At 35.3% G+C, this 23,933-nt stretch overlaps 1 protein-coding gene across 1 annotated transcript; it reads left to right on the plus strand.

Moving 5' to 3' along the window:
• The first annotated feature begins 1,938 nt into the window (after positions 1-1,938).
• Positions 1,939-19,282, plus strand: LOC128212225 (uncharacterized). The gene is made up of 8 exons (XM_052917562.1): positions 1,939-2,000; positions 9,252-9,316; positions 9,913-10,017; positions 11,371-11,652; positions 12,163-12,279; positions 12,604-12,696; positions 13,723-13,815; positions 14,161-19,282. Exons 2-8 carry the CDS (start codon positions 9,280-9,282, stop codon positions 17,829-17,831), a joined length of 4,398 nt encoding a protein of 1,465 aa, XP_052773522.1. The 5' UTR covers positions 1,939-2,000; positions 9,252-9,279; the 3' UTR covers positions 17,832-19,282.
• The last annotated feature ends 4,651 nt before the right edge of the window (positions 19,283-23,933 follow it).

Below are 23,933 nucleotides of genomic sequence, written 5' to 3' on the forward strand. Positions count from 1 at the left end.
TCAAAGGTCAAGGTCTTTGTCAACAGTGTCATGATTTTTGAATGGTTTAACATTGACCATGAATCGTCATTGATAGGTTGCCATTGGCCGGTAGATAACCCTAATGCATTTCAAGTAATTAGGTCAAAGGTCACCTTTGAAAATGTCAGTGTGAAAAAGTTTGACCAATCAATTGAGCTTAAGATGACACCAATTGTGTTCAGTATCAGTTGGTCAAGATCAAAGCCAATATTTTGTGGACAATATCTGGAGACTTACTTTCAATTAAAACCATGTAAACAGTGTTAAATCCAACGCCAAACCATTAGAAAGATAGCCTTGCCCACTCCACACATACGAACCGAGTATTTCTTTATTACAAAACTGGATCTTAAGCCTGACACTAGTTGTCCCTCCATCTCTATATATTGACCCCTCAACTTCCATTCCTAAAATGAACTGCCTTTCGGCAATTGCGAATATTTTCCGATGAATGCAACATCTTCGGATATGTTCGGATCGCGAATCATCGCATAAGAATATACAATTTACATACAAATTGAAAATTGTTTATCTTGTAATTGTTTGTATTATGTCAGCAGGCCCCCAAAAATTAAAAAAAACATTTTAGAAAGTGTAAAATTATGATATGTTGAATGTATGTAACCGAGGGTATAATATAACGCCTTTGTAGGTCTTGAATATATATCTATTGTAGATGTTGAAGATGAAGCCTGCAATATAAAAGATGATTCATCACCTTTTTGTAGTAGTATTTAATAATAACACAATAATTAATGATAATTACACAATATATGCATATATATAATGAATAAAAGTGAAACAATATACTCGATCTAATATGAAATAACAATCTAACCTACCGGCAGCAAAATACTCTTTTGCAAGAATATTAAACACTTTACGTAAACAATGAATAGTGGTCCGTTGGTTGCGGTGTTCAGTACAGGAATGAGTGACCGGGAAAGTTAGCACGGGTAAATTGATTAGTAAAAGCGCCTTCTATAAATCTATAAATAGGTAAATCACTCGTACTGAACCAACTACTTTCATACGTCACAAACTTAAACATTTACATACATGTAACATACATAACAAGACACTGACAGAACATTAACTACGGGCAGAACATGATCGCGCTTTATTAATAAATATAATGAATTTATGAAATGATCAGGTTGTTACATGTATTTGTTGTCATTAGTGTTTCAATTTTACGTTTAAGAGTGATTTCAAGTGGTTGATCTTTTCCCGCGTTATTGTGACGTCATTTGATAAACTGCTTCCGGTTACGGTCGGGTCGTTCTATTTACAGAATTGGTGAGAAAGAATTACTGTAAGGATTTTCATAAATGAAATGAAGTATTTTTTTTAAACAATTCTTGACATCGTGTGCAATATGCTTACGAACTGATTATGCATTGTAACCACGGCCCCCAGGTCCGGGGAATAGCGGGGACTTTGACTTTCGGTCCAGCCAAACCTAAGAAAATCCCCGCTCTGCGGAGACAAAATGCTGGTAAAATCCCCGCCAAATGCCTCCGCAACCCGCTATTTTCGCCGCGAAAAAACCCCACCGCATTCACTCGGCACTGCGGGGCAACCTGGAAGGTAAAAACACGGCCCATTTCTCCCGCAAACCCGGTATACCCCCGGACCTGGGGTGGGGGGGGGGGGGGGGTACGTGGTTACAATTGACTGGTGCATTACGTTTTGCAATTGCGTTTATGCGTTATAAAGCGGTATAAAAGTTATCCAATTTAATAACAATCAATCATTTGCGAACTTAGACGATGTAACGAAACATATTTTTTTTTTTTTAAATCAAAAGAGGCTGTTTAAATATCTAGATTTAATTCAATGCATTCTTAGGAATTTTAATAAACTGTTTGAGAAAATAATTGGAACGACCCACATAAGATATCACATGATCTATATGTGAAAACTGCGCATTGATCTACACTGTATGAAATTTGACCGCGAAGGAAGTTTGTATACCTGTAAGTGATTTAAATTTGTTTTTTGACTTTGTTTTGCTTATTTCATGTTTGTGAACAACAATAATAAGCTTTGTTTGTAAATGTGAGCTGATCTATACCAGTATCATTCATTATGCTTAATTTTGATCTGTTCCTAAACGTTCACAGACCGTGCAAACTAGCAAAAGTTTTAAAGAAAATTGAAATTGGAAAAAAAGTGGCTGAGGCCTACAAGGCTATCTAGTCCAAATAATTGTACGTTGACGGATTTTTTTTAGATTTTTGATATGGCAAATCCTTCACGTACAAATTGTTTAGTATCAAAAGTGGGTAGTTGTTCCGATCAGGATTCCGGGTTAAAGCATATAGCGTCTATAAAATATCATAAAAACAAGAAATATTACCAGATAATGTTATTTCATATTAGTTCCGTACACAATTTTTTTTTATCCAACTTATAATTATGAATTTGACGGCTTTTCTTCATTTCATTCTGTCAAAACATAACGATATATACATGAAGGGCACCTGCAAGGCTTCAGGGCACAGTTTTAAATCGCTCGGAACATTTCGGCCATGGCCGAGTTGTTACGATTGTATAACGAGGTCTATCTCGAAGCTTTGTCGGAGGAGGCCGAGTTATTACGATTGTATCGAGTTGTTCCCCTTCGCATAATTGTTGTCTGCGTCAGTCAACTTTCGTTTTATTGGAAAGGTAAACAACTTGTTTTAATGCATTAAATGCTTGTTTATGCACCTATCAATATTTTGCCCCAGGGGGGGGGCGGCGGGCATACACGGGACTTTAGACAGAAGACAATTCCCGACAGGCGGGAATTTGACACGCCGAATAATTCCGGGTCCCGGGTTTTAGACATAAGACGGATTTTACATCTCGGTACCCGGAGTTGTATAGACAACCGTATTTCGTATCCCGGTACCCGGAGTTTAGACAAAAGTATTGGCTCCAGGGTGGGGAATTAGACACCCAAAAGGAAAACTTGTCTAATTCCCCTGGGTCTGCCCGCCGCCCCCCCCCCCTGGGGCAAAATATTGATAGGTGCATTAGTGCAAAATAGCATTTCACTTACATGGTAAAATATGAATATAACTCTTTATGATCAATTTCAACCATAAAATACTTCACTTAAAACAATTTCAATATTTTTAAAACACCCCCGTTTTTTGCACATTCCCGTTTAGACGTTAGGGATTGGAAGAATCCCGTATAACACGTCTATTATTTTAGACTACAAGGCTATCATGATCTTTTTTAAATGTAAAACTAATAATATGTGTGTATTCTTAAACATCTTGAAAATGGGAAAATGCATAATATGAAAAGGACGATGAGCCTCCGAAAGGCCATCTTGATTTAAGTAGGTCGTTTGTTTGGGAATCCAGGAACGTAAACAGACTATTATCAAAGTACTGAACGTACGGCTGGAAGGTGATTTGTTTAATGAATATCACATCAAGTTCTGACTCTCGCTTTTGCCAGAACTTAATTCATGGGACCATTCTTATATTCTACTGAATGTTTATTAATGCTTCTAAAAATTATGGACTAAATTGGAATATGATTCGTTCAATTTTGTATATTCAATAGTTTGTATTGTTCTTAAAACACATTTGATAACTGGAAAATATCATGTGAGTTTCTGTTATGGAGATATCACACAATTCCTCTGAATTATGTTCTGCATCCCAAATGGGCGACTTGCCACATTCAGTTTAATTATCATTTGAGTAGTTTTGCATTGCTATGTATGAATCGCCTTATTTTGGCGACAGTATCCTTTATATTCATTCCATTTGTAAGAAGTTTTCACATGACTAAATGCTTATAGTATCTTATAATAGCGGAACAGAATAATACATGTAGTTTTGTTTTTATACTTAGTTAAGTGGAATAACGTATCTGCGTATGCCAAATCAAACCCGGGAAATAAACTGTTAAAAGGTGCGAATAAATGATACTAATATTATTTTGATTCTGGGGCAAAAAGTTAATATAGTCGGAATGACCATTCAAATCAACTGTGTTGGTAGATTTACCCCAATTCAAATGTTCACCTTCTTTCAGAATTCTACATATTTAAACAATCTAGTAAAAACTGAACTTGGACGATTCGTACCATGCAACCATATTACCTAGAAATTTGGTGGATGTTACGCACCAATCATACCAATATATATATTGGACATTTTGGACAAGGATCACGCGTTATTCACCAGTATATATAATGGAACATTTCATTAGCTTGGAAAATATTTTTCAAACCCTGGAAGCACAGACGTATTTCAATCTACCTCTTCAGGTCACATGCCAAGGGGAATCTTTCCAACAGTGCCCTGCAGTACTTAAAGTAATTTGATCAAGTTTGCAATTATTGACAAATGTTAGAAAACAAATACATATCCCCCAAACTTTGTGTCGGTGACCGTCCCTCGACGGTTGCCAGAATATTTTGAAATTCATGTGTGTTCTGTCTGTCTTTTTTACACGTGGTGTGTGTCCCTTTAAGTGTCTGTTAGGCTAGTTTTATTTTCTACCGCTAATGTGGTTGTTATAAATTGTATCCAAAACATGTCCTAGCTTATCATTACTTGTGATATATAAATTAATACATTTCAGCCATTCCGTTCTGGTTGGTCAATGACAGAAGTATAGTTTAAAGAACTTGCATCTTAATTCCATATATTATGGACAAACAAGGAAAAATCTAATCGGTGACAGAATGCCTTCCATCCACCTTGCAACATAATCTAAACAAAATTTAAAATAGACACTTTTCAGTTACTACTTACACTTGCCTTCCTCGAACTTTATACATTGTTTTCTATAACACAAAAATGCAAACTTCTTTGTCATTATAAGTGAAAATTCTTTTTATATACATACTTATGAAAAAAGGGAATATATATTTATCAGCGTGTTAATTGTTAAGGGATCAATTTAATACATATAATATACAGTTTATTTGCCGGCCAACTTTGGGTGGAGTGCACGGTTAATGGTGCCCTTCCGCTAGGACCACCACTAGTAATATACATGGTACCGTTATAAAACTTTCAAACAATGCCAACGTAAGCATTTTGTACAGGCCTAAACAACCTAACATGGTATCAAGAGTAAAATTAAACTATCGACGTCAAAATGATATCTAAATATATATTTTTTTTGGATGAATCATGCGGATCCGGGTAATGGGTGTGGGGCTGCGTGTGTGCTAAACAGTCCAAGTGAACTGGTCTTGTCAATATGATATATAGTGGATATATATTACATCTGGTTATCCCGTGGGAGAGATCCCCAACACGCCATTGTAGGACCTTATTATTCCCAGATCATTTCTTTACGGGTCTGGGAAAAATAGGATCCTTTTCTTCACGGTTTCAAACTGTGACATATATGATTGTCCAAAATGGTGGTAAGCAAGAGAATCATATTCTTCACAGATTTTGATGATGACACAACAACACATATTCTTGAAAGTACGCCTAATACAAAAACAATAAAACATATTCTTACAACAACGATAACAACAACACCACCACCAATTCTTTAAACTAAAATTTTCTCTATACCTTTCTTGGTTGGATCGTGTCCCCGAGGGTGAATTGTTACACTATCGTAAATGCTTGACCATATCAGGCAAGCTCGGAACAGAACTATCTTTAAACCAAAGCTCTTCTAGCACTGCGGTTTTCACTGCTTTCCCGAAATTTAGCCGTTGAAGGCGTTGGAAATACTTTTTCCAGTACATCTGTCTATGCCAACACAACTCACGACAACAAACACAATGCCATCTACCTTTACTAGGCATACACCAACTATTACGGTGCCAACAAAAAACAATACTATTCTTACTTATACCACTAACACCCGTACAGCAACAACATAAAAACAACAACAACTATCTCTACAACAACTGCCACTGCGCCTACAACTGCAGCCAACTAACAGCAACTACAGCAACAGAAACGACAACAGTATAATCAACGATTCCTTATGACTAGAATATATACGCATACATGTATATCAACAAAATATATCTGCAATACTGGAAATAGCAATCTGTGACTAATGTGACTCAGTTGTAAAATTTCCTTTTTTTTGACCTGTGAGGAATGTGATTTCATGGTACATAAAAAATCGGCTTCGATCAGAAATTTCCCAGGAGCTGTGACATATATGTTCGAAATGTGTGACAAATGAGATCTTATTTTTCCCAGTTGTGAAAAATAGGATCCTTTTTTTCCCAGGTGGGAAGAATATGATCTGGGAAAAATAAGGTCTTACACGCCATACCACGACGTTGTAGGCTTCCGTGGTTTGGTTCCCTTGAGGGGCGCACGTCCTATATTGCGACCTAAATTGCTCCTCCTCTAACGCCGAATCCATGGCCCGCTTCTAATTTTTGGTAAACCGGCATAAATTTGTAATTGATTTTAGTCAATTTGATGGAGTTATTTTAACAATGGCTTACATGTTGAGTACGCTTCTCAGCAAAAACGAGTATAATGTTATACCATGATCTAAACTGAAATATTTGAAGCTCCTTCAACTACCCCGTCATTCGCCAATAACCTAAAACAAGGTCAGTTCAGTTCCACAGTTTATTCAGAGCTCTAGTATAAAATAATAGACGTGTTATAATACGGGATTTTTTAAATCCCTAACGTGAAGGATTTGCCATATCAAAAATCTTAAAAAATCCGTCAACGTACAATTATTCGTACTATTCAGAGCTCCAGATATTAAAGTAGCGTGTAAATTAAGTAATAACGCAATTCAAATCAGAGAATATAATAAACCAAAATCAAAATGATGGTTTACGCAACTGTTGAAAGAAAGAAGCGCATCTCGTTTTAATACGTTCTGCATCATATTTGAAACACATTCTTCTGATCATTATGTCACCGGTCTTTTAGTCGCGAAATCGTATAATATGTATCTGCAAAATATACATGTTAACTTAGTAGTTAAGGTTTAAAATGTAGTTATGTAGATAAACTTGACATTGCGCAAAACACTCGTTTTTTGGCACTGCTGTGGGGATTTTTTTAAAAATCTATTTTTAGATTTTCGGAAAGTCAACTTCTGTGAGGGTTGTATAAAATATTTTAGATATTATCAATCAGAAAACTTTGCATTTAACTACGCGGCAAGTAGATCGCATAGTTATTTTAATTGGGCAGTCAAACTTAATGCCTTTAGTCTTGGGAATCTTATAATTATTTATGCAAAAATGCACTTCACCGTCAATCAATTTAAACTAAGTAATATAAAAACATACATCGGGTTTGTTTGTGATGGAAAATGGCTGAGATGTTCCAAATGAGTAAATGCAAGATAAATTAAAACAAGAACAGGTAAGTTAATTTCTTTGTTAAAGGGACTTGTGCAAAAGTGTGTTGTTGTTGTTGTTTTTTGAATACGCGAATGTACGTTTTTTTTTTATATAAGATACATGAATTGTTTATTCTCCAAATATTGTTGGATTTCGAGAAAAAACCGAAATTTAAGCATATCTTCCCAATGACGAACCGGAAAACCAATTTTAAATTTACCGCAAGCACGTGCACTGGTTAAGTAAAGGTACGTTGTGTTATAAGAGTAAAGACATTTAGGGAAATGTGGACGATTAAATTGAATACTCTATTTATTTTTCACGGGTGTTAAAATGTCTGCCTAGTATGCCACTAATTTGGTACACATTCCCTATGTCGTCGACAATGTGCAAGCTAATGAGGTGGAATTCTTAGTCAGTTAGATGAACTGAACTAACATCTTAATACGCTCGATCCGCCCATTCTTAACCATTTAGATATTACTTCATGTCATTTGAATATTATATACATTCTTGTTTCGACTTTGATGCAAAAACCAGGCTAGTTTAAGACTCACTATTCTTGAAATAAAAAGGCAATGTTTGAGTTTTATATAAAACATTTATTCGGCTTCCGTTGGAACATGCATGTGTATCATGTGGTATGGAAGCAGACGAATCATCTTCTGAGCAACACGACTTGTTTCGATTAACCAATCTGTACATTGAAACAGGTCTTGAATCTCGGAAGGAAAGAATGCGGAAACATAAACATACTCTATTCTACGTATATATATGTAGAGTTCATTTTGACGATCTACAGAAAATGGAGCAAGCACAGCGAGGCCACAGACCGAGAAAGCTCGCACCGTTTTCTGAAGATCGCCTAAATGTAGTCTTAACTTATTTGGTGTCTGCTTTTATTTGACCCACTAGCTCCTCCTTTTTGTCTTCACTTGATATTTTGGCGCGAAAAATAAACCGCCTTAGTTTCATAAATTGAGTGTCGGATGATAGTATTTTTTCGGCTTTGTGAGTTATAAAAGCAAATAGAATGTATTGACGTTTGTACAAAAGATGGAAAACACCGAAACATGAACGTTTATGTTTTTTGTTGATATTGTTGATACCTAGGTATGTTTGCATAGTACATACCTTTACTGGGATGATCTCGTTAAGTTTTTTTTATTAATAGTGAGAAACAAGAGTTCATATTTTGGTACTGAATTTGCTTGATTGGATGTATATTATTAAGATCTTATTAAAGGAAGAAACGTCAATAAGAATTCGTTTTTGAATATTGTCGGATAAATATTTTAATATGACTCTGAAAAGTTGTAATCACGATTTGATAGCTGATTATACAACTATTTCAAATTCGGGTTCATGACGTCCTCCAGACATGCAACGCTGAACTGTCAATCATAGTCAATTCGCGCATGCGCAGATGGCAGAGTGATCTATGAAAAATAGACGACTGTACCTAATCATTTTGACCGACGAAATACATCAGTAAATGGGTTAATCCTCGATTGACATTAGCCAACAAATATTTGCGACCACCAAAATATGTTTTCATTCTCTTACGCCCCCCCCCCACCCCCCTGGATCCGCTAGTGGCTGCGGAGTCACTGTAGTAATATTAATGCACATTTGTTATCTTAAAAAAGATTGCCAATATCCCTATTTGCCAATGTGGAAAAAATGGGGACACCCTCCATTTCTTCTTGACCTGTAACCCTATACCATGCTTAAAGACACTACCTATTCGACAAGTTATCTGCTAGCAGGCTTTTATGCTTATTATCCTATTTTCATCGTGTTATCTTTTTAAAGAAGCGGTTCATATTTTGTTTTTGGCATGGACGAAACTTATGAGAATTATAAGGTTGACTATGTAAGAAACAAAGTAAGATGTAACTTGTTGTTTTTGCAGCTTTTCCTCTGGTGTACGACGGCGACAAATGGGAAACAAGAAGAAAAAAAGAAAATCTGCTTCAGGTATTGTGAGCTATGATACTACCCTGACATTAATTGCGTTGACATTACTCAGAGTCCAAAAAAAACAACAAAAAAAACAACGGACACTACACTGTTGGTATATAATCTCATTCGGAACACTTCGGCAAAAGTTATAAACTTTGACCAATATGACAGAGCTGATTATACTGACTAGTCTCATGAAATTGTTTTATAAATGGTGGGCTTTTAATCTGTTTTTCCTATAAGAGATATTGATATCCATTAATATAAAAGGCAATTTATCCGAATGCTGTCAATTTGTTAGAGTATGGCCTTAAATTTACATTTGGTTCTGGTGATTTAAAAAAAAAAAAAAAAAGGCTACCTTCCCTACCTGTTTTTGAAAAGGATGTAACCCTAACCAAACACTTTTTTGCTTATAAAATAGATGCATGATTACGCGAAAACGTTAATTGATCACTTTAGATATAAAGAAACACAATGCACAAGCCACATGTATATAATTTAAAAATGATTTTAACTCCTCATATTCGGAAGAACTAGTATTATAGACTTCGATCTTTTTTTCTATCTTTGGAAAATCTTTTATTAATCCATTTTTTGTTGGTTTTCAGGGCAGGGCAGTTGCAACAGGCAGGGGAAAGATGATTCAACCAAACGCGACAAATCGTCGATCAGTCTTTCCGAAAGAGAATGTGTTGAAACAACCGACGTTCAAGGTAGCTTTAAGACTCTTGGTGAAAACCGACAAAATAACGCCACCAAATGTGTTTCTAAGATAATATGTTTTAATGCGATTGATCAAATTCTCATGTAAATAAAATAGGCTTGAGGATGTGATCCCCTCCTCCCTCTGTTCACCGATAAGTCTTTAAGTTTGACCGAATCCTGCGTAACAAATGATAATACTATTTTTTCTGCGTACAGTGTTTTGTCCCTCCTCAGTTCCGAGAACTCCCGGTTTAACCCCCTCAGCGTACGTTAAAGGCACTTAAAGCTTGGTGGAGCGTGTTCCAAACATCGCCGATGCAGATCTTTACATACGTTTTATATGTCAACAATCAATTATGATTGAGTAAAGACATCCATATAATAAAGAAAACAATCACACACACACACACACATTTTTCATCAGTTAAGTTTCAGTCAATATTTTAGCTATGATATAAAACTTGCTCCATTTGTGCGAATTGTGATAAAATTTTAATGTGTACCAAGTAAATATATTTAACGGAATATTTTATGTGCGATAGGTCTGGTCATGAATGCGGGTTCAGTATGTCTTCTTATGTCTTGCTTCGACATTAGTACGAAACCCCTTTGATACTTATTTGACATGTTACGGAAATGTACGCATTGCCGCACATATTTCGAATACTACACTCGGGAAAATGTAAAAAAAAATCTGTCATAAATCTGCACAATTTGTGTACAAGTCGTATGTTATCTGCCTTTTGTCATACATTGTCTCCTTGAACCTGCGAGAATAGACACGAACATATAGAAATACCTTTGCCTACGGCTAAGGCGACAATGTGTACAGATATTGTATGATAATGCACAGCCGTATTTAGTGTCTTCCTTTTTCGAAGACCAGAAAACATGTCCGAAAATATGCGAAAAACAACGACACTATTTCGACTTCATACAATAAAAAGCGAACTATTTGCTACGATTTAACTATTACGTAGAGCAGTCCTAGTGCTTTCGCAACTCGATCTGGCATATTCATGATCTTCTGTAGAAAATCATGACCGTAAACGTTTTTGCATCGACCGCAGCACAGTTTCATTCGATGTTCTTCACTTTCCCTAATGTTTACTTGCAAATTAAGACAATTGGCTTTACTATTTCGGACAATACACGATATAGTACGACTGCTCGGTGAAAGACCAAAACCTTTTAAGTCAATAAGATGAATTTGCAAAACCAGTGTATAACATTGTATAAATATTACAGCAAATTAACGTGTCCTAAACACTTTCATTGATAAATTGAAGATACTTGTTTCCATTTAAAATATAAGATGATATAGATTTTTTTTCTTATAATTTAAAATTCAATATTTGAAGGTAAACGACTCACCGAAGCATTGGACGCGATCAATAAATCAGAATTGAATGCCACTGATACAATTAACGAACTTGGTACAGACTTTGCACATGGATTGAAAGATGAAACACATGCTGGAAAGAAGAATTTACAAGACCATGGAAGGCAGGAGGTGGAGAAATTAAGTGCACACACAGAGAGATGTTCACAAAGCCTGGAAAGGAAGAGGAAAACGGAGGGCAATATATTAAAAATGGAAGCTTTAACTTTAAAGGAGGACTTGCAAAAATCGGCGAAAAAGGGTACTTTGAATTTGGTTATTAAAAATTCGCGTTTGCTTATTAAAACAATCGCATTTGTAGGTTGGATTTTACATTCGTATACTTTTCAGTGGAATGCCCATCACCACAGTAGTAGACTCCTTTATTGCATCATAAATATGTATTAGTTTATCATATGAGGCTTGTAGTTTCCAAACCCTGTCTGATTTTGTACCTTTGACTCATACTCGTAGAGTATCTGCTTTGTAACATACGCTACACGGTGTGTAGTTCTTGCGTTTTCTTTGCAAGGTAACACTGATAAAAACGAGCAATTAATGAATGCTTAAATCGATTCGTACTAATTACTTTTGAAGCGCGCGCTTTCACACTGTTAATTTCGACTGCACCCAGTTCGAATTCGTTCTCATTTCTTCTGCAAAATGTATTGCATCAGCCCATAAATGCTAGCGTCGCTCGGGTCACAGAAACCATATATTTCTTTTTATTCGTAAAAACAGTTTAACCTCAAAATATTTTTTGTCACTTCAGGGGATCGTCAGATAGCGATTAAAAGCAACATTACACAGGTTGGCAACTTTAATAAAATTGCCATGGACACGAAAGATAGCGACCATTCTACTGAAAGCTCGTCTTCGTCTTCAACAGGTACGAACTTTCTTTTTTATGCCGTGTGTTTTTCTATAAAATTATATATTTGAATTCATGGTAAGCTTATTAGATTGTAAACTTGATAAGTGAATTACTATTGAGATCCATTTGACATGAAGTGTTACCATATTCATAGCCATATAACACTTTAGGTCATTCTAAGGCTCCGTTTACAAATGAAGGTGCTACTGGGTACATCCAAATTGTTAGTGTGTGTGTGTGCGTGCGTGTGTGCGTGCGTGCGTGTGTGTCGGAGTGAGAGAGGCCAGTTAGGCAAGTGTTTTATTAGTAAAATATCATGATATTACTTTGTTTTTGTAGATGAAGTGTTTAACAAAAACTGGCCAAGCCTTCCACCATCAAAGACAGAGACAGGAGCGAGACCTAAGGTGCCTAACAGAGGTTCTTGGGAAGGTACTTTATATTGTCAATGTCGTTAGAGCTATTTACCATGTTAAGTGTTCCATTTGACTACAAATGCATAATCGCGTAGGAAAATAGAATACGATTACCTCGTAAAATTAACTTATTTTAAGAACAGTTGCGAACAACGAGTAAGTCAATTAGTATAACAGAAAAGGAATCTTGTTAAGACGAAATGTATGCCATACTTTCCATACATAATGTCGCATTTGCGAGAAAAGTCAATATTATTATTAGAACATACATTATAATACGAGGATATTTTTTATAACAAATATAGTTATAAATGAAATTGATTATTTCTTTTGAACTGCATTATAATTAAATGCCAAAGCCACATAGAAAAAAAATCCACCTTTAAATCTGAAAACAACATAGGCAGAGAACAGAAATATTCAACCACCGTTAATAAATTTATTTTTTTAAAGGGACCAAACAGCAGATGAAACTACATATTTATATCTTACGCAGTTTTTGCGTATTTTTCCAATTCTAAATTTTCTGGGTTTGTCTTCCACGTAAATCACAGTAAATTTAAAAATAACGGCGGAACATGTATCTATACATATCACGTGACTTTCAGGGGCTAAATATCCACACTCTAAACTTTTACACCATTATGGGCTATTTTAAACGGGTAAACTCAGCTGAGACAGTGACGAACTATTAGTTTAATCACGTACAATGATGTTTTATATACCTATACTAGTTCGTATTGATAATTCTAGGCTTGTTGAGGAAACGCTGTATTTGCCGATTTTGGAACCATCTGGTGTCTAGTCCCTTTAATATGTGTAGATATATCTGCCAAAGTAATAACTTTGTGTTACTTTTCAGGATAATCAAATATCATAACTCAAGGTCGGGCATAACCCAGTTAAAGTATTACCAAATATTGGTTCTACAAAACGTAGAAACGGCAAAACGTTTTACATTTAATTAGTTTTACGTTTGAACGATTTCCTTGATAATGATATTTTACCAGGAATGTAAATGCTATTATTTGTTCTGTTACAGGGGGGCCTGTTGTCAGTATTAATGCTGATATAGTTCAGTGTGGGGACGGACAAAACATAATCCATACCAACAGGCTAAGCGGGCAGACGACTGGTAATACAGGCAATTTGTAGCTATGAATACGTAAAATACAAATTCGTAAAGCAATTTTAGGTCTGCCTAACGATATTCGTGACGATAAAGGTTTGAACCGTTTTGTTGAAGCGTTGACTTGGTGTTATGTTATGTACATTTAAATTGCAATTTGTCTACATCGCAAACATATATATATATATATAGAATACACTCTAAGCAAAGGTCAATTTATCTGTTATATGGAAATTTAATTTGTGTATTAAATATCCGTACATGAACATACACAAGTTTGTACGGCGATTCCCGCACCAGACTTTCCACTTTTACGTCGACCATCTTGTGAGATATGTCCTTTAACTCCAGGAAACGCACCTGAGCGCAGTCAACAACAAACTAGTACTGTACACGTAGTGGTTCGAAATCAGCCAGCTCAACCACAGCCGAGGCAAGCATTAGAAATGGAAAAGATAAAGACATTTTTACGTAATGTCAACGAAGGACATTTCATTTTAATTGCCGATGAAGTTGATTTTGTAGCTGGCATTGACGCCCTTGGTTTGATCAAATGGACAGCTGTCATTGACTTTGATCCTAAAGGCTGGCAAACCGGCTTACTCTCTCGTCTCAGAAAACGTATTGAAGAAAGCGTTTGCCTTGACTACATTAGCTGGCAAGAAGTTAAAGTTGCCTGTTCCCATCAATCTGTCACATGGATAGCAATGATGGGCATATCAAATCAACCTGATACGATCGTTGACATGGTCTTCAAACAGTGGAAACGCGATGTGATGAAGTCGTTAATCCAGCGGATTAATATTATAAAGCAGTTTGCGGCACAATACACTGATTTAAAAGTGCTGGTTTTATGGCCCAACGACAGTAGCAAAGTAAAACACTTCAAAGAGGTAATTGACAGGCTATGTGATGCAATCGATGATTTGAAAGTTTGTGTTGTAGTCCAGGAAAAGGAAATCCTCACTCAAGATGAGAGTTCGATACTTTCCCTTCTTGAAAATGAAGACTCTAATGAAATTACAATCGCGAGGTTACAGATTCAAAATGTTTGTCATATACTGCAGAGTGAATGTACATCGAGAAACATAAGTCCTGAAAGTGATTTCCAGTTACCAACAAGTGATGGCACCAACATTCCAGATATTTCTAAGAAAGAAGCACATTGGCTTCAGAAAGATTTGGATGTCTTATATGTTGATAATAAAACGGGAAAGGAGTTTACAGCCCCTGAACTGCATGAAGAAGAACACAACTTTTACAAGGGAGGAACATTACCTTGGTCTGTTTGGTATGCTCTGCCGAATGGAAACTTCGTTATTGAAAGGGACTTCAAGAGGCGATTGGTTCAGTTCATTAAAACAAGGCATTTCAAGCCATGCAAATCAGGGCTGATTCATCTTTGTCACAATCCAGGATCTGGAGGTACAACGTTAGCACAGAGCGTTGTTTGGGAACTGAGACAAGAACTCCCATGTGTTCATATTAAGCACAGATTTGGTTCAGAAGTAATTAAAGAGGTAACGGAGAAAATTCAGTTTGTTCATGACAAAACGCATCTGCCTGTTCTCGTTTTGATTGACGGAGAAGAAAAGCAAAGAGTCGAATCAATGTTCGTCACCGTACGGAATTATGCTTGTGTCATTATGCTTTATGTCCAGAGATACTACACAAGGCTTTCAAAGGATGATGACAATGATCATGACATGTTTTGGCTAAAAAATGTTGTTTCGAAACGGGAGGCAACACAGCTACAATATCAATATGAAAAGCAATGTGAAGACCCTACACAAAAACGTCGTTTGAGGGAATTGACTGAAAAGATACGACAGAAAGAAGAACATAGTATCTTTGAGTTTGGATTAGCAGTTCATAGCTTCAATTTTACTGGGATATCAACCTATGTATCGGGCTATTTGCATGTTGGCAGCAGCCAAACGGAACTCAGTGACTGGCAGAATGCTTTGTGCTACTTGTCATTGGTGTACTACTTCGGTCAGTCATCTCTTCCATGCTATTTCTTTACAGATTTACTAGAAGGCAAGGAAATCATACTAACAAAGTCGGACTTTCCCGAAGAGATGCAAGAACTTATCGTTAAAGATGAAAATGAAATCAAACCAAACATGGTGAGAATAAGCCACTATTTTGTTGCGAAAGAAATATTGAACCAACTGTTGCCGTTCCCTAAGAAAACTGTTTCATCACCATCACCAAATTTGACAGAACTTGCGAAGAAAAAATTAGGACGTTTTGCCGTTGACTTTATAGAAATAGCTGGGAAAAAGACAAACGATCAATCTTCAAACATGGCACTGATAATGACAAAGACATTTATTAGTAGAAACAATAAAGTTGGAAGTGAAAACGAAACTTTGGGACAGAAAAGAAGAAAGCCAAGAGTGTCACCCATTCTTGAACAAGCAAGTACCAATCCACCGTACACAGAGAGGTTTGATATTTTGAATCAGTTGACGGCTTCATTTCCAACCGAGCCACAATTTAGAGCTCATCTCGGAAGGCTCTATAGCATTTGCAGACCAAATGAAGACACAATCGCTGAAGAACATCTACGAGCTGCGCTGATTATGAGTAAAGAAGCAGTTGATGATCTTGAGGAAGAGGAAATTCCTCATGTGAACAAGTTAGACCTTATGCATATCTATCACATGTATGGAAGCATGATACTCCAGAAAGTGGCGAAGAAAACAGGGAAATTCTTCGGTGAAACGCCAAGGTGTCACGATTTTAAAACCGATGCCGCATCACTAGTTTTGGAAGTCAAACGCGCTTGTGATTTCTTCAACCAATGTAGAAGAATTACCCCTATCGGATGTGAGAAGAGTTTCGGATATGTCAATGAAATACAGATAAGGCTAATGTTTTGCAATTTTGTTCAGGTGAACAGTTGTTACGCGAACTTATTTGAATTTATCAATGATGAAGAATCAGAGTCAAGCGACTTTGTTCAGGAATCGTGCATTGAACTAGATGAACTATTTGTAGAATGTTACTCTGTCATTGATCCTGAAATGATGGATGAATCGATTGGATTCTGTCAGGAATGGTACTCTCTGTTGTTTCAGAATATGCCGGGGCATGTTCTACCGGATTCATGTGATGGTGTGAAGACAAGAAAATTGAGGATAGCCCGAATTAAAATGAAATACTGCACAAAAGAGAACTACGGAATTTTAGAAACGATAAATAGTAAAAAAGACATACTAGAAATAGCAGAAAATCTGAAGAAGAACTTAGATGAATATGATAAGCAAGAGACACGCAGTGTATCAAAGCGTCAAATGGATTTGGACTACAAGGAATGGATTTACATCATTCGGCACGATTTGTTCGAACAGGAATTGGCAATTGATAAGGTCCTTCAAATTGTTGAAGTCTGGTATGAAAAGGTGAAGTCTCCGATCAGTAGATTTTATCTGTTTGTACTGAAAAGCGCTCTTGGGTTTGGAAGCAGATATGCACAGGGCAACACCCAGTTATTACAAGAAGCAAAATGTTTAAAAGAGGATGTTTTAAAATTCAGTAAGTTTGTCACCAAACCGAAATACCCAAGAGAATGGCTCGGACTTCCCCAAGATAATATTCGTCGGCTGTTTCCGGGACTTAGATTTTTCGGACTGATTCAAGATCGCGATATTCAAGAGCATGATCTTGAAATAAGAAAAGGCCGAATCGCTTTTCCAAACAACAAACCGTCGGGTGGATACATTGATTTGGATCTTGGCCCAGATAACAGATGTCCGATAAAAGTATTCTTCATTCCAGCGCGCGCAGACCATCAGCGAGGGATGGTAGGCTCAAAAAATGCTGGGGATAGAGTTGAGTTCGTGCTTGGATTCAGTCTCTCGCATGGGTACGAGGCTTTCAATGTGTTACCGCTCAAGCTGGTAACATGCCCGAATTGCAAGATTGACGTCGAGAAGATAAGTAGAGTAAGAAAACCTACCTGCCCCAGATGCAGAGCCATAGTACATACCAAAATATCCAAACAAGAACGTTAGAAAACCCCGTGCAAGGTTGATATCACTGGAAAGGAGTTTGCTCACTGATCACTTATATGTGAAATAAAAACGCAGCAAAAGTACAAAATACATAACGTAATACAGTTTATATAGTCGCTCTTTATTATAACCGAAGTCGTACCTGAATGATATCTTTTGCTATCTTAAACTTGTGAAAATAAAGGTTTGTTATATTATTTTAAGGTGTTTTTTTACATTTTTCTTTTCTTCACACAAAACCTTTTAAGATAACATCATAAAAAGATGTGATCACCTGGCATCTTGAATTGACATATGTGTGGGTCATACACCATAAAATGTACGTGTTTGTGCTTATGAAGGATCTTCCAACCAGACTGTATTGAGGATAAAAAACTATTGACGTCAAACATATTTTTAGAAGTTGTTTTGTGTCCTTTTGTCTTAACTGTAACGCTTTTATTTAAGAATTATGAAGAAGACAAGAAAATGGACTAATTTAGATAAAACGTTTCCAGGTTAAACAATAGCCATTCTTTAAAATGCCATTAAATCAAATGAGTATTAATTATTGATGCCGCATACTGCATTAGCCCTGCCTGGAGATCCTCGGAGAATACATGTTTTCACATCAATCACTTTACAATTTCATTTATTTTTAAAATCAAATTGTGTTTTTTTTAAAGTTCCTAATGTGTAGTTATTCTAAAACTGGTATGGTTTACAATTATCATTTTTTTTACTTTTATGTATATATTTTTATTATTGATGGCATTACTTTTTTTTAACTAAGATAGCTTGCATTAAAAAAGTGTTTTAATGAAATTATTTTTGTACATTTTCACGTATCTTTATACGTTGTATTTGCTTGTATTTTTTGTTATTTTGACAGTCAATGACACATATTTAAGTTTAAATGAGCAATGGCAAATATATGCAAAATTTTGGCGCATTTGCTACCATGTACCTTATATATCTGACAGTCACAGTGAAGTATATGAAGATATTCACAATCGTTAAAATTTTTAAGAAATGTTTTTTTAGGTATACTTCTATGCATATTGTTTTATGCGATGTTCATAGCGGTTGTGTAATATATAGAGGATGTTGGTTTGTTTCAGTGTAAGATCGTTATATATTTCATCGAGTGAGCACCAGAAGTTATATTCACTCACCGAATGAGCACCAAAAGATATATTCACTTTTGGTGTTAACGAAGTAAAATATATTGCTATCTTACATTGCAACATACATTTTTTCTTTTTTATTATATGCCTTTATTGAAGAATTAAACTATTTTAGAACAAAAAGCGCCAATTCGTATGCCCACGTAACGGCATTTCGGAAGTGTGTCCCAGCCCTGTGCACGCTGACATTTGATTTGGGCTAAAAATTTCAGATATTTTCCTTGTTTGAAACAGTTAAATTTCAATTTTATTTTACTGATAAATATATAAAAACCGGAAAGCATGTACCGACTTGTTTAGTTCACTCAACCTCTTCCTGAGGATCGCGACCAAGGAGCATCTTGATCATATATTATACACGTAACTTTGAATGTTGTATTTAATTGTAAAATTGTTTTGTAATTGTAAATAAGCGCACATCGGCCATTTTCCTTCAAAACAATCTGGGATGTATTTGGACGGTTGTCAATGTCAGAACTCTGCATTTAACTACTAAAATTTCTACGTTAAACACACAATTAGTTCATATTTCTATTATTGCGATTTTACGAACTACCTACCTTTAATACTAATGCACAGGCATACATCCGAGGCCCGTCATATGTTGGAGATGGCCGAGTTGTTCAGATTGAAGCCAATCGAAACCGTTTTACAAGCAAGAGCTGTCACAAATACAACCTTCAAATAAAGGGACAGAAATTCGGACTGAGCTAAATATATTACCCGGCTATTGTCCAAATATTACAACAATAATCGGAATAAGACCAAGCGTTTTCTTCAGTAGTTTAATGGTCTTGTTTTTGATAATTACGGTACCATTTGAACTTTATTGTTATATCATGTTTCAGCTCTTGAGTTTTTTCCCGAAATTGTTTTTTTACTGTTCTGAAATAAAATGCCTTTTTGTTTCATCTTATTTTAATCCAACTTATATATGATTTCTAGTTCAATGGAATATGAGAAATAGGATATTTTAGAACGCGAATGTGTACAATGGACATGCGTTTGAGGAAAACGTGATTGGAATTATATACAGTCGAAACTCGCTTTGTCGAACTCTATTATCTCGATGATCTGGTTATGTCGATTTTTTTATATGTTGAAAGTGAACAAAAAAGTGTGCAAAATGCCCGGCTAGAACACACCTGTCTCAGAAATTCTTAGGTAGAACGCCACCGGCTCGCAAACTACCTTGTAGGGCCCTCTCGGCTCGAACACTCCCGACTCAGATTCTCTCGGCTCTTATAATCCCGTCTCTGACCATACAAACTTGGCTCTCCCGACTCGGACCCTCACGGCTCGAACACTCCTCTCGAGTCGAATAATCCTGACATTCCTGTCTTGCACACTCCGGACTGAGGCTCTCTCGGCTTGGACACTCCCTTCTAGGGCCCTGTTGACTCAAATTCTCCCGGCCAAGACACTCATGTCTCGCACACTCCGACTCTCTCGGCTCGGACATTCTCGTCTCAGACTCGCTCAGCTCGAACACTCTTAGCTCGGACTCGCATAATTGGAAACACTGGAGTTGGAAGCGCTGTTTGGTGGAAGTTGGTGGAAGTGGTCCAGATTGTGTGCACAATAATAGTGAAACCGTTAATTATGAAGTACAAGTGTTCACTAATTGAATAAATGTCTTGACAATAAAACAGTGTCCCTTAGATCAAATAAACGGAAATATATATGTTATCGATGCGAATGTGCTAGTAAAATATATTTTAAAACAAATAATAAAAAAGGACATTGGACAATGGAAGGTTTTCAAAAGAAGGGTTGGAGTGTCGGGGATTTTGGCAGGCACGCCATGGAAACATTCTGATTAATCAGTATAACAAAGCGTTATGTTATTAAGCGCATGTACATCTAAAGTATACTAATACAGCGCTTCTGAGTGACAATGACATTCACCAAGCTTTACAGAAATGCTAATCAGCATGAAATTAAAGTTAATCGGCTTCAACATTTCAAATTTTATATCTGACCAGTAAAAGCCCTTGACAAGATTTCAAGATTTATTTAGATCATGGGTTATTACAACCATGTGATCAGAACAATAACGCTTTAACAAACAATTAATTAAACATATATATATATATAAACAAAGTGGACATATATTACATACAGTTTCCTATAATAGGAAATACTAAGACAAATAAGTCGTATTGTTTTTAAAGGAGAATGACTATTTGACATTAGATAAAAGGGATTTACAAAATATAGCCAGTTTAATAAGTTCTTTTTTTTGTTTTTACTGTTCATTAATTGATCTAACTTAATACAATTAGAGTTACGACAAAAGTACAATTTAATATTTTTCTTTCTATCGTCTGAAAAATGTTGACATTCAAACAAGTAATGAAATTCATCACCTAAACTATTACTACTACACAAATGACATGTTCTACGAAATCTCTCAACATTTTGACCACGCCCTACTTCAATAGGAAATTTGTGATTCATAATTCTAAATTTAAGCAAATACAATGAAAGATTCTTGGGTAGTATATCAATATAGCTTTCAAACCCAAAATCTTTTTTGTATACTTTAAACATTTGACATTTTGATGAATTTGAAACAATACTATACCAATTTTGAATAAATTGCTCAGATAATCTGTTTTTAACCATATTTTTAAAAACAATAACACTATTAACCTGTTGTAAATCAAAGTACAAAAGCCTAGTTTTAGCTTGTATAGAAATTGATTTTAAACCAAGTTCACCATAAATCATACAATTAGGGGTACACTGTTTTAAATTTAGAATGAGTTTACAATATTTTAACTGAAATTGGTCTAATATCTTGAGATCCTCCATAGCCCATACCTCTGAACCATATAATAATATTGGTACAATCATTGTATTAAACAAATACAATTGTAAAGAGTAAGCTAAGTTAAGTTTACGAGATTTCTTTTTAAGTGCAAACATTGCTTTACGAGCTTGATCTACCAAAAGTTTTTTAGTTTTAGTAAATTTACCATTGTAGCTAAACATAACACCAAGATACACAAACTCATCAACAATATCTACTTTAGCGCCATCATAGTAGAAATCCTGTTCTTTCAGTAATGTTCTCTTAGACTTACAAAAAACAATAACTTTAGTTTTACTAGGATTAACTTTTAAATCCCACATATTACAATATTCTAGCATGGCATTCAATGCCGCTTGCAAGTCGGCGTGAGATTCGGCGAGAATAACTGTGTCATCAGCATTAAGTAATATATAAAGACGTAGGTAAACATCTACATCATCATCACTTAAACATTCAAAGGTACTTTTAGAAAAAGTTTCAAGCCCTTCAAACCTACTTGACATAAACTGAGTCAAATCATTAAGAAACAGAGAAAATAGTATTGGGGAAAGGTTCTCACCTTGCCTAACACCAGCTTGACTACTAAAAAACTCTGATAATGAATTACCAACTTTAACACATGACTTAGCAATATCATACATACTATTAATTATCTTAATATATTTACCATCAATATTATTTTCTAAGAGTTTATGCCACAAAGCTATTCTATTAACACTATCAAATGCTTTCTTATAATCAATAAAGGCATAGTAAAGTTTTCTACCTTTCATTAAATAAAAATCAATCAAGATTTTCAAAGAAAAAACATGATCAATGGTACTATAATTTTTCCTGAAGCCAGCTTGCTCCTCACAGAGTAAATTGTGGTTAACCAGGATCTGTTATTTAGGACAGTCGTAAATAATTTTCCCATGCAACTTAAAATTGTAATGCCTCTATAATTATCCGGGTCATTGATGCTACCCTTGTTTTTATAAATTGGGAAAATGATGCCTCTACTCCAAACCTCTGGAAATACTCCAGAATCAAAAATGAAATTAAATAGTTTGCAAACAAGTAATAAGAAAGACTCACTTCCATTATACTTAAGATATTCGTTTAAAATATTATCAAATGAAGAAGGACATTTATTATTTTTCAAGCTGTGTACCGCTTTTCTAATTTCATCAATACTAAATACCATATTTAATTCCTCATTATTGCCCGGGATGGAATCAAAAACAATTTCTGAATACATATCTGCATCATTGGTTGACTGAAGTTTGATTTAACTTGACAAAGTGTTCATAAAATACATCTTCAGAAATGCTAGACAAGGTTTTCTTCTTTTCATCGCAATATTTATTTAATAATCCCCAAAAAGCTTTGGGATCAGAATTACGAAGATTTTTTAACTTTTTATTTACATTCCCTTTGAAAGTATTAATTTTCTTATTCATTAATTTCTTATAAGACTTACTATTGTTAGCTAAGGAAGCAAAATTTTCATTTGTTCTATTAAATCTGTACTTATTTTTACTTTTAATATAATTAGCTCTAGCAACTTTACAATCATTATCATACCATTCTTTCTTAAAGTGTTTACGAACAGGTGTTTTATTAACAATTTTCTTTACTAACAACAATTGAGATTTATCAGCAGCATTAGTTAAAATATTAGAAACACTATTTGTCAAATGATTAACAACATCAACAGTATACTGCTTACTAATACATAAGCTATCTATTTCATCTGCCAAAGCAGTGATCTTTAACTCATCAATGTGACTTACAAATTGATTTTTTGCATTATTATCCCATATTGGTCTTTTTACAACATCATCAGTGGAATCAACAACATTTTTAACATGGTCAGAACTTAAATTTAATACACACAAAACATATTCTTGCAAACCGGACGTGTGTTTCCGGTCATGTGTCCAGTGTTGAAAAAAAATCTCGTCTTACACCTCCCTGTAAGATGAGTCTCGCGCAACAACGCGCCATTACTTATTTCTTTTAATGTGTGGTTTATGAAACCTATATTACGCCATTTCAATAAAGCATAATCAAAAATACAAGTATGCAATACTTTTAATTAAAATTGAAAATCAATAATCGTAAAGGTGCGATTTT

Source organism: Mya arenaria, chromosome 12 (assembly GCF_026914265.1).
Source record: "Mya arenaria isolate MELC-2E11 chromosome 12, ASM2691426v1".
Lineage (NCBI taxonomy): Eukaryota > Metazoa > Mollusca > Bivalvia > Myida > Myidae > Mya > Mya arenaria.

Coding starts and splice junctions, on each gene's coding strand:
- LOC128212225 (XM_052917562.1), top strand. CDS start 9,280: ATGGGAAACAAGAAGAAAAAAAGAAAATCTGCTTCAG. Junction 12,280..12,603: donor CTCGTCTTCGTCTTCAACAG/GTACGAACTTTC, acceptor TTGTTTTTGTAG/ATGAAGTGTTTAACAAAAAC. Junction 13,816..14,160: donor GCTAAGCGGGCAGACGACTG/GTAATACAGGCA, acceptor CTTTAACTCCAG/GAAACGCACCTGAGCGCAGT.